The sequence below is a fragment of the Clinocottus analis genome, unplaced genomic scaffold (assembly GCF_023055335.1).
Source record: "Clinocottus analis isolate CAN_PGR_092001 unplaced genomic scaffold, fCliAna1.0.p SCAF_13, whole genome shotgun sequence".
Taxonomy (NCBI): domain Eukaryota; kingdom Metazoa; phylum Chordata; class Actinopteri; order Perciformes; family Cottidae; genus Clinocottus; species Clinocottus analis.
Window position 1 is genome coordinate 7,650,001 of NW_027175854.1, and position 14,664 is coordinate 7,664,664.

Below are 14,664 nucleotides of genomic sequence, written 5' to 3' on the forward strand. Positions count from 1 at the left end.
ACTCTTCTTCTCTTCCACCAGCAGTTCTTCCAGGTCGAGCCGACGCTCACGCATCTGCAGTGCGCTCTCAAACAACTCGGGTTCGCAGCCTGAGACACACACACACACACACACACACACACACACACACACACACACAACAATGCACACATATAATACAATTGAAACACACGTCATAAAATGCCACATATAGTGTAAACAGGCCAAGAGCAGCGATGCGACTGGGTGTGTCTTCGCTCCCTTCCCTTCCCCGCCCGGTCTACCCACGTTGATACTTTTTTCAAATTCAAAAAAGCATTTTTTAACCGGGTTCACACTTTACTGTGAAACAATTGTGGGTTTGAATACTTCTTTTCCACCTGGTGGGCAATTCTTGTCGTCCAGAGCTGCTCCTCCGTCCTCTGTGCTGTCGTCTTCATAATCATCATCCCAGTCATCGTCTTCATCACTGTCCTCGTCTTCATCTTCAAACACACAATTGAATCATAAAGGACACATTGACACATAAACACATAGCATCACACAACCTCCTCTGTGTTACTTCTGCTCACCTTTACTTCCCGTCTGCTCCTTAATCTTTACGCGTTTGATCTTCTTCTTGAAGACTTTGGTCAGAAACTCTTCAAACTTGTTTTCTTTTCCCAGTGAGGCCTGGAAGGCAGCAGTCAGAGCCTTCTCTCTCTCCTGCAGCTGAACTATTTCTTCATTCTTCCGTTTCAGCTCTTTATTAAACTCCTCCAGGTCAGACTGAGAGGAAAGAGGGGGGAGGATGGAACAAAAAAGTACGCAAGAAACTGTTTGTGTAGGACGCCCAGCTCTCTTCCCACACAATCACCGTAGTTACGTGGACAAAATGGAGGAAAAATATATTTATTCAAATAGAATATTTTCTGTTTTGGTCGATTTAAAAATGCTCCTGGTAAGCCTTTCCCCACGTCTGTTCGAAATCAAACAGTGTGTGATACTTTAAAACTCTCTTTAAAATATACTTACAGAAAAAAAAAATCTTACTTACTCCACAGCTGAAATATAATTCAGTAATTCAAATATTGATTTGTTGTGGGAAAAAACTACAGTAGTACATAAACTCTCTCCCACCGTGATGCTGCTCTCCTCCTGAATGCGTCCGTTGAGGTTCTCCTGCAGGCTTTCCTCCCTCCTCTCGAACTCTTTGAGGATCAGAAGCTCCTGGTAGAGCGTCAGCTGACGGAGGTCGGCCATCTTCAGCTGCCAGTCGAGACAGAGTTTCTGGTGACGCAGCAGCATGAGCTCCGCATTAAACCGGTACACCGAACTCTCCATCTGATAAGGAGAAAAAAAATACATCCACGGATTAAACCACAATGTTATATATACTGTCTGCCTGAGATGTTCATGAAGTTCAGGAAAGATACTTTGCTCTTGATTATATATTAACCTAAATTGCTTATATTTGATCAAAAAGGCTTCATTTAAGAAAACCAGACCTGCTCCAGCAGAGAGTCCTGCTCATGCAGCAGTCTGATCTTCTCCTCCCTCTGGAGCTCCTCCTCCAGCTCGCTCAGCTCTGGGCCTTCCTCCTCTGCCGTCTCTTCTTCTACTCTGGTTGCAGATGAAGCTGGCAGACTGGGAGTCCCTTTGTCTCCCTCTTTCCTCTCCTCTTCTTCCATCTCTTTTTCCAGCTCCTCAAGTAAATCTGTGACTCCCTCCTTCTCAATGGTCTCGGACCTGTTTGAAATTTTTTTTAAAGTACACGATCAGCAGCTATTCAGAACATCCTGGGCTGGGGCTGTTGCTCTGCCATCAGCTGGGCGGTTTCTGGTTTAAGACACACAATCACTTTAACCCCATTGCTGTGTCTTCAGGTTCAGTATGAGCCTGGTTGCTGTGTCCTGCAGTTATCACCTAAACTCTTGTCGAGGTCACGGTATCTGAGGTTTAACTAAAACCTGCTGCAAACCTGATTGAACTGGGGGTTAAGTGCAGTATCAGGGATGATGTCTACATTTCAGATTTATTTTATTAATTTCTCAAATAAACTAAAGACAATCTTGAGATGTGATCACACCTGTTATGACACCAAAACGGGCCAGGGTCGTTAAGGTTATACCTACTATTTTTTTAAATATTTTTTCTATGTAGTCACCCCCTCCTACACTCTTTCTGACACTCTATAGCCTTGGTCTTGGTTCAGACTAAAACCCGGATCTTGTACCTCTTCTCCCTCAGAACCTTGTATCGCTTCAGGGTGGCATGGTTATACTGCAGCCTCTTCTCTCGGGTTTCCTCTGGTAGTATAGTGGGCAGGGCGGGTGGAGGACGGTGGAGATGTGCCGGCAGACGCTGCTGGACCTTCCGGACCTGCTGAGCCTGAGCATGCATCTGAGACACGAGACGAACCTTTGAGTCCCGCAACGCCACGATACGTCCATTCATCTCAGTCTGCTTCTCACAGATCTAGTGGGATAGAAAGTCCGTAAATTTATCTGTTGTACATTCAACCATCATTCATTAATCAACTGATTTGTTTCGTTAGACTGTTAATAATTTATGTGTGTGCGTCTGTGTGTGTGTGTGTGTGTGTGTGTGTGTGTGTGTGTGTGTGTGTGTGTGTGTGTGTGTGTGTGTGCGTGTGTGTGAGTGTGTGTGTACATTTTCCTCCAGGCGTATCAGCTCTGCTGTCTTCCCCTCAGCATTCATCCTCAGGTGTTTTGGCACCGTAAAGGTTTTGTCTGACTTCAGTTTTAAGTCACCTATAGTCTCTTTGGCTTCGCGGATGGCCTGCATGTCCTGTGGATCTTCACTGTCCTTGTTTGGCTTCTCTGCATAACTGAGACAGCAACAAGCCATCACAATTTTGCACCAGCTTTGCAACAGCTACAATATATAACCCCATCGGCCCCTAGCGAGTTAACAGGGCAGTACAATGTGTTTGAATACATTTTTAAGAAGACAGGAAGCTCCATGACCAAAAACAAAAATAAAGGATGCTAATATACATTGGATTTGAGCAGAGAGGACTGAGGTGATGTTGAGGTTGGACATGACACTCACAGTTGGGCCCATTCCTGCTTCCTCTTTTCTATCTTTGCTTGAGCTTGTTCAGCTTTCTCTGCAGCCTTTCGGAGCATCTCGACCTGACGATTAGTCAGTACTATTCCTGATGGACGAGCCTGCGGGCAGCACAGCACGTCCTCCTCTAGAGAGCACACACAGGTGATGGATCAAGCTCGTCTTCCACATACTTTAACCTTATATGCTGTATTCTGTCAGGAAAAAAACTAACTCCTTCATATCCTACCACTGTTATATTCTTTTAATTGATTGTTTATGGACATTATTTTTGTTCCTCACATATTGTTGTAATTGTTGCAGTTAAAAAGGTATTGGCTGATCTAGCGCACTTGCATATTTTGTAAAAAAAAAAAAAGAAGAAGTTTTTGAGAGGTGAAACAAACAAACAAACATATTCCTACTGTCTTTTCCAATGTCTTTTGCAGGTTCAAATCTGGATTTTCTGCGTTCTTGTAGAGCGGCTTTGTTTCCTTCGAAACAGCTGGGTCTCCTCTGATGTCTGAGCTTGGAGGAAGGCGCTGCGAGTGCTGGCAGACAGTAAGTGGACACCCTATGGTCGCTGCCGATGGCAATCACAGTGACCATGTTGGCCTCCAGAGAGTCCTTGAACCTGAAAAAAAGACAAGAGCTGAGGTTTTCAGGCTGGAGGCGGGTTGTATCCACCTCCTAAATATAAAAATAAATAACATCCCAACGTCTTAGGATGCTAGTCCGTGTCTCCTCTGTTTCATCAGGATAATGCCATCCAAAGTAACAAAACCCTTTTTCCTTCCATTCTTGACTGATTTGAAACATGTGAAGTAAACTAGAAAAATGTATTTACCAAAGTCTTAATTAACATAGAAAGATTTCAAATGATCAAAATTACATACAGACATTGAAAAAGAATAGAAACCCCACTAATGATTAATCTAATATTAACTGTATTTATGTCAACAATACTGCAGTTATCTGATTAATTAGATGGCTGTGTGTGTGTGTGTGTGTGTGTGTGTGTGTGTGTGTGTGTGTGTGTGTGTGTGTGTGTGTGTACCACTCCTGCAGTTTGCTGAGCGCTATGTTGCAGCGCTCCTCCTCCCAGCCCATCTGCTTTCTGACCTCCCTCACCCCCTGGGCCATGGCCCTCTCTGCCTGCTCACTAAAACGCCGGTCCAGCTGCAGCTCCTACACACACAAAGACACACACGGCAAACACACAATTGAGCACCTTGCCCTGACATAAATTAATTCCCTGGAGACTTATCCAAACCTTAATGATAAAATCCCTAACCCTAACCTGACACACAAGCCAGGTCTTAATCCTAAACTGTAATGGTTTAGTTTTTTTAGCGCCAGCTTTTTTTTAAAATCCCGCATTAAAGGGTGACCGCAATCAGTGTGTTTGCGTGCACTTAAGTAACAGCGTTGCAGTTGTTTCATTTGCCGGTCAACAAGAAAGAAGTTGTCCATATGGAATTAGAAAAATCAGCGTCCCCCTGCTTAACTTACTGAAGGTAAACATGGAGGAACGCTTTTGCGTATTTAAAATAATTCCACTGACTGTGTACTATTTGTACCAAGTGAAAAGATCCAAAGAGGCCTTTCTGATGTTCGTCAGCCTGAAAGTTGCTGAGAGGACAGCTGCTATTGAGGACAGTGAGGTCGTGGAGGTCAGGGTTAATGGGGATAAGATCTCTAAAACTAAACTGCAGCTGCAACGGCAAACCACATGATGCGTGCATGTGCGTCTGTACCGCAGGTTTCAGGCGAACGTGCTCCGGCAGACTCTTGTTGTCATTCAGCAGCTGTTTAAACTTCTTCTGGAGCTCGGCCAGCTTCTTGTGCTTCGCCGCGATCTTCAGCCCGGCCTCCCGACGCAAACGATCGTTCTCCAGCTTTTGCCTGGCCGTCTCTATGCTGGAGGGAGTCAAGGGAGAGTCGGGTTGGGTTAGATGAGATGGAACTTTGGTGTTTTTATGGAGTTGCAGTGACATCAAATTATAGATGAAGCTCAATGTCAAATATCATGTAATGAAAAATGAAGAAAAGAGACAATACAGTTTTAGACTGGACAAATTACTGCCATAAATAGAGACACAGAAAGTAACAACAGTGATACACAGAGGACATGAATAAAGTGACCCAATTATCCCTAAACAGATCATTCACACTCACCTGTAGGCAGCTGGGTCCTCAATGTCCTGGGCTAACGCCTCGTTCTCAAGACCCACCTGTTAGAAAAGTGTGGAAACAAGATGATTACTTTTCATTGATAGTCATCGACAAACATCCATTTGGTCAACCTACAGCACTACATCCAAAACAGCAAAAACATCTTCTACTCTGTTGTAGACTAATGCATTTCAAAAACTCATTACAAACTGTGAAGAACATTGTTTTTCTACATCCGTCACTGTCTTTGATTTCCCCAGATGCAGAAAACCAATCGTGTATATCTTATATATGCTGTTTGTTACCGAAGGAAATACACATCCTTGCAGGAGGATGTTGCAAAAATGTCCACATTGAACAAACTAATTTATAAGCTCACATACTAGTAACCTGCCTCATATAGAAGGAGCTCACGGTCAATTTAATTTATATAGTATATATCTATCTGTGAAACATATGACACCCTCTGTCCAAAGAGCATCTGTGTCGAGAAATTAAAAAAAGTCCACAAAAAACTTGTCACCGTGCTAACATGCTCACGATGCCAATGGCAACATCCTGATGTTAAGCAGGTATGTCCTCCCTGCTCAGTGTCTTGGCTCAGCATTTTAGCATGTTAAGATTGTCTGATTGGCATTATACAAAAAGAAAAACTGAGGCTGATGGGAAGGTCCTTAATCTTGACAGCGCAAGATGAAAAGTTAATCCAAATCTGTGACATTGTTATGCATCAGTTAATACATCCTCTGAGAACCATGAACGTGTGTACCAAATTGTGTGCCAATTCATCCAGTATGTGTAGATATATATTTCACTAGATACGGGAATAGTTTTAACCTGCAGGTGGCACAATCGGAAATATCAAAGTCACCAAGATTCAACCCCTGGGGAACATGATCGTCTACAAAATGTCATTGTATGTTCATCAGTCCATTCACAGACTGACTTTGTTCATCCATAGAGCCACACTGCATAACATGTTAATACAATATCAGAACCAGAATCAGCGTTATATGGACTGACCCTGGGTAAAGGAACCTTGGCCCTCTTTTTCTGCAGGCCTTTCTGTAGCTCCTCTGGAGGAAGCAGGCTGAAGGAGAAGATGTTGCCGTCATCTCCCGCGGTCAGCACAAAGTTGTCGTCATAGCTACAGCAGATGTGCCGCAGGTGTCCGTACTGGTTGTCGTGAACACTGAGAGTCCAGTAGGCCTGCATGGAGGTGAGGCTGCTGTCGCCAGGCTTCAGAGGGTAAACCCTGATGAAGCCCGAGTGCATGCCGCAAAGCAGCAGCTGCCTGTTGGAGCTACGCAGCAAAACACCAGGAGGGAAACGTTATATGGTTGTTTTCGTTTTGTGTTGATGAAGTCCAATGTTTACTCTCCTTTTTGGTGCGTTTTGGTTTTAACAAACACACTCTTAAGTGATTGTGTCTGTCTGTGCAACCGTGTGTTTGTCAGAGCTAGTTTGTTGACGTTGCTGCTGAAATCGGGGTTGATAAGAAACTGAAACAGGCAGTTGATGAAAGTTGATGTTGTTTTCACATTAAATATAGTCGTTTGATCTGGGAATCATGGTTGAGATAGAAATTACGGATTTGTTAGTTTTGCTCCAGCTACCTGAAGGTGACAGAGCGAATGGGGTCGTCTTCTTTGCTGTGGACAGGCAGGAAGTCAAACGGCTCATCCTGCTGCTGGTCCGGATCCTCGTCCTGCTTCTCGGAAAACTTACAGTGATACAGGAAACCTGAGTCATAGCTACCCTGAAGGAGAAATGGATTATATCTTTAAGGGAAAACCAAATGTCCTCTGTCTGTGATAAAGTATTATCATTTAATCTGGGAAAGAGCAGATTTATGGATCAGTGGTTAAGGTTAGGTGAGGGATATGGTTAGTGGCGTGTGTGTGTGTGTGTGTGTGTGTGTGTGTGTGTGTGTGTGTGTGTGTGTGTGTGTTCGTGTGTGTGTGTGTGTGTGTGTGTGTGTGTGTGTACCATGGACAGCCAGAACTGGTCTGGCTCTGAGTAGAAGCCACAGTAGAGGGGACTTGGGGTTTCTGGGATGTAGATAGCAGGCAACTCTTCTTCCTCCTCCTCTTCTTCTTCTTTCTCTGGTTTTATGTTCAGTCGCTTTAATTCTTTCAACCTCTCTTCTCTCTCTTTGTTCTTCTTGTCCTTTGCGACTTGACGTCTAGCGATTTCCTCGTCTCTCTGAAATACACAAACGCATAAATTGCTGAAATTTAATTGGTTATTTCCAACAAATGTCATGTCGATATCCTTTTTAAAAGAATGTAAGAAGAAGAAAGTAAATTAACAGGAAAAAATACTTAAATGTCACAAAATGTATAATTATGGTGTTACTTTATTTATAAAACATACACTATAACATTATCATGAACTATTAAAATCCTGCAAATGAATTCTAAGACAGACAAAGCCCAGACCTTGATTCGAGATTTGATACTCGTGAACCTGAAGGATCTGCTGGGCAGTTCAGGCAGCTGGAAGGTCTCGGTCGGCCTGTGGGCCTCCGGATCAGGACTGTTTATCTCGACCACATGACCGCTCTGACACAGGATGAGCAGCCTGCTATCAGTCTGGGTGAAAGGGGAACAGAAATCGGTTGAATGCATGATTTTCCATCACAGAGACATTTGGGTGCATGAAGATGGGAGAAAGGACTTACGTGGGAATGAGGGGACCACTCCAGGGCCTGCACCGGCCCAGGAACCTGGATAAAGCCGATGGGGTTGTATTCTTCCCCGACAGTGAAGAAGAACACAGTCTGGTCGGAGCTCTGAGGGGGCAGGGCGGAGATCAGGGGTCAGAAAGGTGAGAGGAATAACAAAAAGAAAAATATAAGCTTATCAAAGTTATCAAAGTAAGTAAATAATTTAACCTGAAAATGAATTTATGGAAACATAGATATTCACACAAAACTGAGCCAGTTGTTTAACCTTGTGTTTTTATTTTGTCTTGCAAAAATAAAGATGGAAATTGTGTTGTTTCCGTCAAAATGAGCATTTGGCCATTGACATTCATGTGTGTTTAATGCCATTATGAGTATGAAGGTGAGGCAATATCAATATCTAACGAGATAAATCATATTCCTCACAATACCACAGGCTGAGATCCCCTGTATCAACAAAAGCTGTTAGATTAATTATCTTTTTTTTTGGCACAAAAAACAATACATATTGCTTAACTAATAAAAAGAAACGCCCAGAGTCCAGGCTCACTATCGCTGTTTTGTTCTTAACAAAGGAGCAAAATACAAGCCTTTTAAGCGAACATTAACGCTCCAAAGATTAATTTTAAAACACACATTTTCTCAAAACCACCTGTTTTTCTTGGAAAACCTCTTACCCCGGTGGCTAGAATCTCTCCATTTCGCTCATATGCGATAGCAGTTACATGAGCATTATGGGGTTTGAAGGACTGTTTGAGGCGCAGCTTGGCATCTCCTTTGGGGTTGCGCCCAGTGTCCAGGTGCAGCATTTGAGGGTCGTACAGCTCCAGTAACCGGACCACCCCGTCCTCAAAGCCTGTCACCAGTAAACTTCCACTCTGGTTCACCTAAAGACAAAATGCCAGAGCGTCACGGGTCAGTTTTCTGTGCGTACTCACTCATCGCAAGTGGCAGCACGACACATTCTCACATCGACTGACTCACCAAAGGTGGAGCCCAGCTGAGAGCGGTTCCGCCCTGATTGAAGCGACTGCTGGTCAGCTCTTTTTTGGCCAAGAAGTCAAAAACTTTGACTGAACCTGGAGATCAGGGACAGAGGCAGACAGAGTACATTGTATCTATACAGTGTGTGTGTTTTTGAGTCTGTGTATTTGCAAACTTGTACGATAGTGCGCAGGTGTGGGGATGCGTGGCTCGCACGGTCGAGAGCGGTCGTGGCCATCAGGTGAGATTTCCTCGACGTGTCCATGCCTTGGATCGCCCCGCCGTGGAAGGAAAACAGGCACTCTGGATCTGGAGTCTGCACACACAGATTTTATTCATCGTACTCATTTATCATGACATGTGCCGATACATTTTTGGCTGCCATCAGGCTTGTGGAGCAACCAAATATATAGAATGGCGCTACAGTACGAAATTAGGATGCAAAACTAAAAAATGGTAACTGTATTCCGATACAGAACTGAAAGACGTAATCAGATGTTTAGTAAATATGCAAATTCTTGGCAGTATTACAATTTCAAAATTACTTTTTAAAATTCTTCTCACAGGATTTCTGGTCTATTTATTTAAACATTGCGATGCTTAGATTATGTTTCTGACAACATTTTGAATTACTGATTGTATTGGTGTTCATTTTTAGATCAAACTCTGTTTGCAACAAAGTTTCCATGAATACAGGACAAGATTATATTATATATACATAACTACAAACACTTGTCTTCACCTCAGCATTTGCGCTTGCCCCTACTGTAATTGATTACAATCGGTCCAATTAAAGATCCTGATTGTCTGGACAATGAACCAAATTTTTGGCTGATAAATACACTGACTTTTTTAAAAGGTGCAGATGAATGTAAATCATTTTCTCTCAACACACCCCAAAGATGTTCCTACAATAAGCACAGCTCAGAAAAAAAAAATACATCCTAGCTGGCCAATAATATAATACTTTGCTTCATACAAGCTTAAATAAACCAAGATAACGACTCTATAAAAACAAACTTACTGTGTAGGTAAATGAAAGATCCAGTTTCCAGATGGCTCCGCTGGAATCCTATAAAACCACATAGTGGAGGGAATAGCGTTGGAATGTTTTGATCAAACTACAACCGGATCATGGATTGCAAATGGGTTTAATTAGTAACCTTTGACCTTTTGGCCTCTGACCTGAGCAAAACAGATGAAGGAGTCAGGGATGGAACTCCTCACCACAGAGGAGAGGCAGACATTGTGTCCAACCACCATCTCATTCATGGGCTCGAGCTCAAACCTGCTGCTGTCGCTGGTACTGTCGGCAGTGTCGATGCTCTCAAAGTCCCAACCCTGCATGGGGCAGAGAAGGAGGGGCGGGGAATTTGTTAACAATAAAGAAAGAGGACAAGGCCTAAAAGGAGCAGCAGACTAAGTTCAATATCACAATGTTTCAGGCCATAGAATACATGACAATATAATGTGACGGCCTTAAGAAGATATTTGGACAATACATAAATAAAAGTGAATAGAAAATAAAACTAATGATAATAAAGAAATGATGACCAAACAGTCACATGTTTAGTGAAGCAAAAATCCATTTTGAAAAACATCTGATGACAAACCTGACAGACCTGTTCTAAAGGTGAACCATATTGAGGATCTCACCCGGACCACTCCATCAGAGCCAATGGTCATCAGCTGTCCTTCTTCCAGGGCGAATGGCTGGACCGTCCCAATGTGGCAGTTCCGCCCTTCTTTGCGGCAAATCTCCACCTTAATGCCATTCCCATCCCACAGCAACAAGTTGCCCCAGTCTGAGCCAGACACCACCTGACAGGAGGAGACGAAGCACGTTGAGGTTCAGATGTAACTGTTAGTTCTAACAATTACACCACAACCAGTTGTTGTTCAGACGCTTTCAATCAATTTATGTATCAATAAATGCTAAAAAAAAAAAAGAAGAAAAAAAAAGAGCTGCTAATCTTTTTTGTCAGACGCAAATTTAAAAGAGCTAAAAAGAAATAGGGCTGGGAATTTTACTTTTACAAACCATAAGGGGATAGTAACAATTTTTAAGTGGGTTTTTGTATGAGGTACCATCACAGAAACTAAGCAATAAACGTCTGTGGACGGGGGCAGCAGCAAACCGTTTTTTAGCCACCAAAATGAAAGGCCCACTGAAAAACATCCTTATCAGGTTTTTCCACTTTCCCTTGCCTTCAGACAGCCCGTTCTTATATATTATGCTCTCGTCAAAAATACCAGACTCCTATGAAAATTTTTTTTTTTACCTCGCAGGACATTTGAGGCGCTGCCTCAATTGCTTAGTATGCTTGAGTTATTTTGTGACTTTGAAATCATTAGTTATTGTAACGTGTCAGATTTTATGAGAGTCTTCCATAGTTTTTGAGGCCTTCCTAACTTTTGCAAAAACCCCAACCTGTCAGACCAGCAGGGCACAGACCTTTCCATCAGGAAGTTCCACATAGCCTTCAATATCAGTTGCTGTAGTTTTCCCAAAATGTCCTATGAGTCCTTGCAACTTAAGTCCTGTGAATGTGCTGGCCGTTTGCCAGAACCTGGCAGAGAGAAGGACAGAAGTTATTTTCACTTTATTTGAAAACTCATAAACAAACATGTTTTTTCCAAATCTGTGTCAGCGAATTATTCATCTTCTGATGTCTGACGTCATATTTATAGAAGTGTTTCAACAGCGTTGCAGGGTTTTAGGAGGCTACAGTGTGCCCTTTACTTGATGTGTCCAGATCCTGATGATGTAAGCAGCCTCGGGTTGTATGGGGAGAAGCTGACCCTGTAGACCTCCTGAGAAACGGCCTTGCTGCTCAGCATCACCTCTTCCTTCCTCCAGTCCCACAGCGTCAGCATGTAGTCGGGTGCGCTCCCCACGCTGGCCAGCAGGCTCCCGTCAGGGTTAAAATCCACAAAGCTGTAAGCCCGCTCCGTACCGCCTACATACAGGAGGGTTAAACGATTCAAAACATCACATTTGAAAAAAAGTAGATCTCAATGCATTTTGGTCCCTTTTACCTCTGAGGATGCAGGACGGTCGTAGCGAGGGATATTCATATACTATGATGATGGGCTGCGTTCCCTTCTCTGCAACAACAAAGTACTCCTTGCTCGGGTGTGCCTTAACACACACACGCCCGCACATACACACACACACACACACACACACACACACACACACACACACACACACACACACACACACACACACACACACATACACACACAGAAATTATTTTAAAGCAATAATCAGTGATGAATTTGGTCTTTGCATGTTAAAACATTATATCCAAAATTGGGATTAATGTTTGGATTATACTGAATGATTGACCTTATTTTATATTGTACATCACATCATATCATATACTGTAGGCGGGACCACTAAGCATACTCTTGGGCATGGTCATACATGTACCTGTAACCAAATCATGATAAGGCCTTATTTCCAGAAATGATTGTCTTAATGTATGTCATCAACTGGGGAAATGTGATGATGCTATTTGTTAGATATTTTTTCAGAATGTATGGAATTTTACAATACATATTTGTAAAGGGTGTTTTCTCTACATTTGTTTTTTTCCCTGCAAACTCTGAGCCAGAGCTCTCCACTTCAGAAGCGCCTACACACTAAACATTCCTGTTTTATTTCTATCTATATTCTGAAGGTTTTTAGTAAATGGTTTGCTCACACCTAGCTAAATTTTGAAAAGAATATTATTTTTGAGAAGAATTTGCCCCCAGATTCAGACAGCTATTGATTTACATGTTATGATTAGCTATTAGGCACTCTATAAACTTTGAGTCATGCTATATATCGCGGTGAAGTCTGATTACATTTCGTGTCAGTGAACCAAAATAATCTTGAGGACCAGTATAGAGACCGACATGGCAATTAGTATATATAAAACACAAAAAGTAATTTTGTAATGTAGTATCATCTCTGTGTGAACTTAGCAAACGTATAAAAGAAGTTTTGATTTACTGATGCTTTCACTTGAAAGTAAGTGCATCTTAGGTGATCCTCCTATACTTTAGCAATGCCTTATGATTTATATTAGTGTTGTAATTCTGCTTATAAAACACACATATTGATAATGCAGTATTTTCCTCTAAAATACAGCACAGTCAAAGTGGAAATGCTACAAAAGTACCACGATTTAATAAGCTGTACTTGAGAAGGCCTGTCTGTTTATCCATCTCATTAGCACCTCCTGCACTCACTCACTCACAGACAGCCTCAGAAGTCACTTGTCACTCGACGTTTAGCAGCCATCTTACCGTGATGGAACCGATTCCTTCTCCGCTGCAAGACCGGAGGTATCTCTGCTCCTTGGTGGAAATATTCAACAGGACAAGCAGGTTGCCTGCTATAAAGATCAGAGTCCAGTCATCCAGGAGCTGCAGGTTCCCCCTGCGCTTACTGTCATAGCCAAAGGAGTGACTGAATGCATGGCGGATTAAGGATCAAGATCAGGATCACCGAAGCATCACACAAGATTTACTTTAGATGTCATCTTACCACTTATTTGCCGAGCACGATGAGAGTAGGTCAGAGGAGGGGCGGCATACAATAGTTTTAGCGAGACTCAATTCTTTTTCAAAGAAGGATACGAGAGGTGCAGAAGGTTCTCTGGGATTTCAGAGTAAGGTGTGATAAACGGTCTGGAGTGAAGTTCCTCATACTTATAGTTCATATCTGCAGACCGCTGCATCTTCGATCCCTCTGCAGCATCCTGCTGCTCCACTGGTGTTCATTGTGAGAGAAGAAACATTTGAAGAGGTGAAACTCCTCTGACACTTATAGTGTGCAGAGCAACTTTATTTTTAGACCTGGACAGGAGGACATCTTTGACAGCAACTTCCATACCCCTATAATGCCCATTTTCAGTAATTTCAGTTTTAAAAACTTAAAAATAGGTAATTGTATATTGATCAATAATGTAGCAGGTTTTCCTATTTAGCTGAAAGGCTTTGGTTGTGTCTGGAGCTAAGATAACCTCTTGACCTCACTCTACATTGAGAACAAAGGGACAGACGACGTAGTTAAGTGATAAAATTATGTTTTATTATAACTATGTTGTGGACTTATTGTGTCTGTTTTTAGTGCTGTAGACTTTAAAGAGTGTCTGGAGCGATCTTTATTTTTTATGTTTTTTTGTAGTGAAGTCTGAATCTGAATTAAATGATGGTAGCCAACTCGTTGAGATGGTTCTTTGTGTACAAAATCTCATTAAGGCTATTTGTCCCGCCCCTTCCTCAACTGGGACTGGACGGCTAGATAAAACGTGACAGTGACGAGGGGAGCGTTTTACTCAAAGTTATTTGGCAATTTGAAAACAATAAAATAAATGCCGAGTAGACACTCAGCCCAAATTTTTCCCGTTTGTAGCATCACGCAAAGCGCTCTAAGTCAAAAATTAATAATTGTTGAAAAAAACAATGTTGTTTTTTTAACGTTACCTTCAATGTTTCCCTGTGACTCTGCCGGTGAGCTCTCTACCGGTGAGCTTTCCGACAGCTCACCAACAGAAGCGATGTTTTCTTCCAACATTACCTATTTGAGCAAAGGGCACTGAACGTGATAATAAATCCCAATACAGCGCTAGCAACAATCAAGAATTGCACTTTCAGTTATTCTGTGTTGAACTAACACTTAATAAAACGTTTTACACGAAGTTTGACTTGATTAACGTCCGTTAGTCCGTTTTAGTTTGGAGGCGTTGCCCGGCAACGAGGAAAGTCACGCCTCTGCAAAGCATGCTGGTTAA

General features: G+C 42.4%; 1 protein-coding gene across 1 annotated transcript in view; it reads right to left on the reverse strand.

Annotated features, from left to right (window-relative positions):
• The window catches only part of LOC137784151 (cilia- and flagella-associated protein 44), a 16,844-nt gene extending 2,228 nt beyond the window's left edge, over positions 1-14,616 (reverse strand). The window contains exons 1-29 of the mRNA XM_068574617.1: positions 14,357-14,616; positions 13,508-13,640; positions 13,175-13,337; positions 11,915-12,017; positions 11,619-11,835; positions 11,331-11,445; positions 10,532-10,696; positions 10,061-10,216; positions 9,900-9,947; positions 9,092-9,191; positions 8,876-8,970; positions 8,569-8,778; positions 7,889-7,999; positions 7,647-7,799; positions 7,195-7,410; positions 6,822-6,964; positions 6,229-6,508; positions 5,209-5,264; positions 4,788-4,950; positions 4,088-4,218; positions 3,456-3,664; positions 3,034-3,178; positions 2,632-2,809; positions 2,195-2,436; positions 1,467-1,707; positions 1,099-1,302; positions 552-747; positions 360-464; positions 1-89 (exon numbers count right to left, since the gene is read on the reverse strand). The exon at positions 1-89 is cut by the window's left edge and continues 42 nt beyond it. Coding sequence (XP_068430718.1) covers positions 1-89; positions 360-464; positions 552-747; positions 1,099-1,302; positions 1,467-1,707; positions 2,195-2,436; positions 2,632-2,809; positions 3,034-3,178; positions 3,456-3,664; positions 4,088-4,218; positions 4,788-4,950; positions 5,209-5,264; positions 6,229-6,508; positions 6,822-6,964; positions 7,195-7,410; positions 7,647-7,799; positions 7,889-7,999; positions 8,569-8,778; positions 8,876-8,970; positions 9,092-9,191; positions 9,900-9,947; positions 10,061-10,216; positions 10,532-10,696; positions 11,331-11,445; positions 11,619-11,835; positions 11,915-12,017; positions 13,175-13,337; positions 13,508-13,640; positions 14,357-14,447 — 4,458 coding nt within the window. The 5' untranslated portion in view covers positions 14,448-14,616. The remainder of the gene's footprint in view (positions 90-359; positions 465-551; positions 748-1,098; positions 1,303-1,466; positions 1,708-2,194; positions 2,437-2,631; positions 2,810-3,033; positions 3,179-3,455; positions 3,665-4,087; positions 4,219-4,787; positions 4,951-5,208; positions 5,265-6,228; positions 6,509-6,821; positions 6,965-7,194; positions 7,411-7,646; positions 7,800-7,888; positions 8,000-8,568; positions 8,779-8,875; positions 8,971-9,091; positions 9,192-9,899; positions 9,948-10,060; positions 10,217-10,531; positions 10,697-11,330; positions 11,446-11,618; positions 11,836-11,914; positions 12,018-13,174; positions 13,338-13,507; positions 13,641-14,356) is intronic.
• Positions 14,617-14,664: the final 48 nt, after the last annotated feature.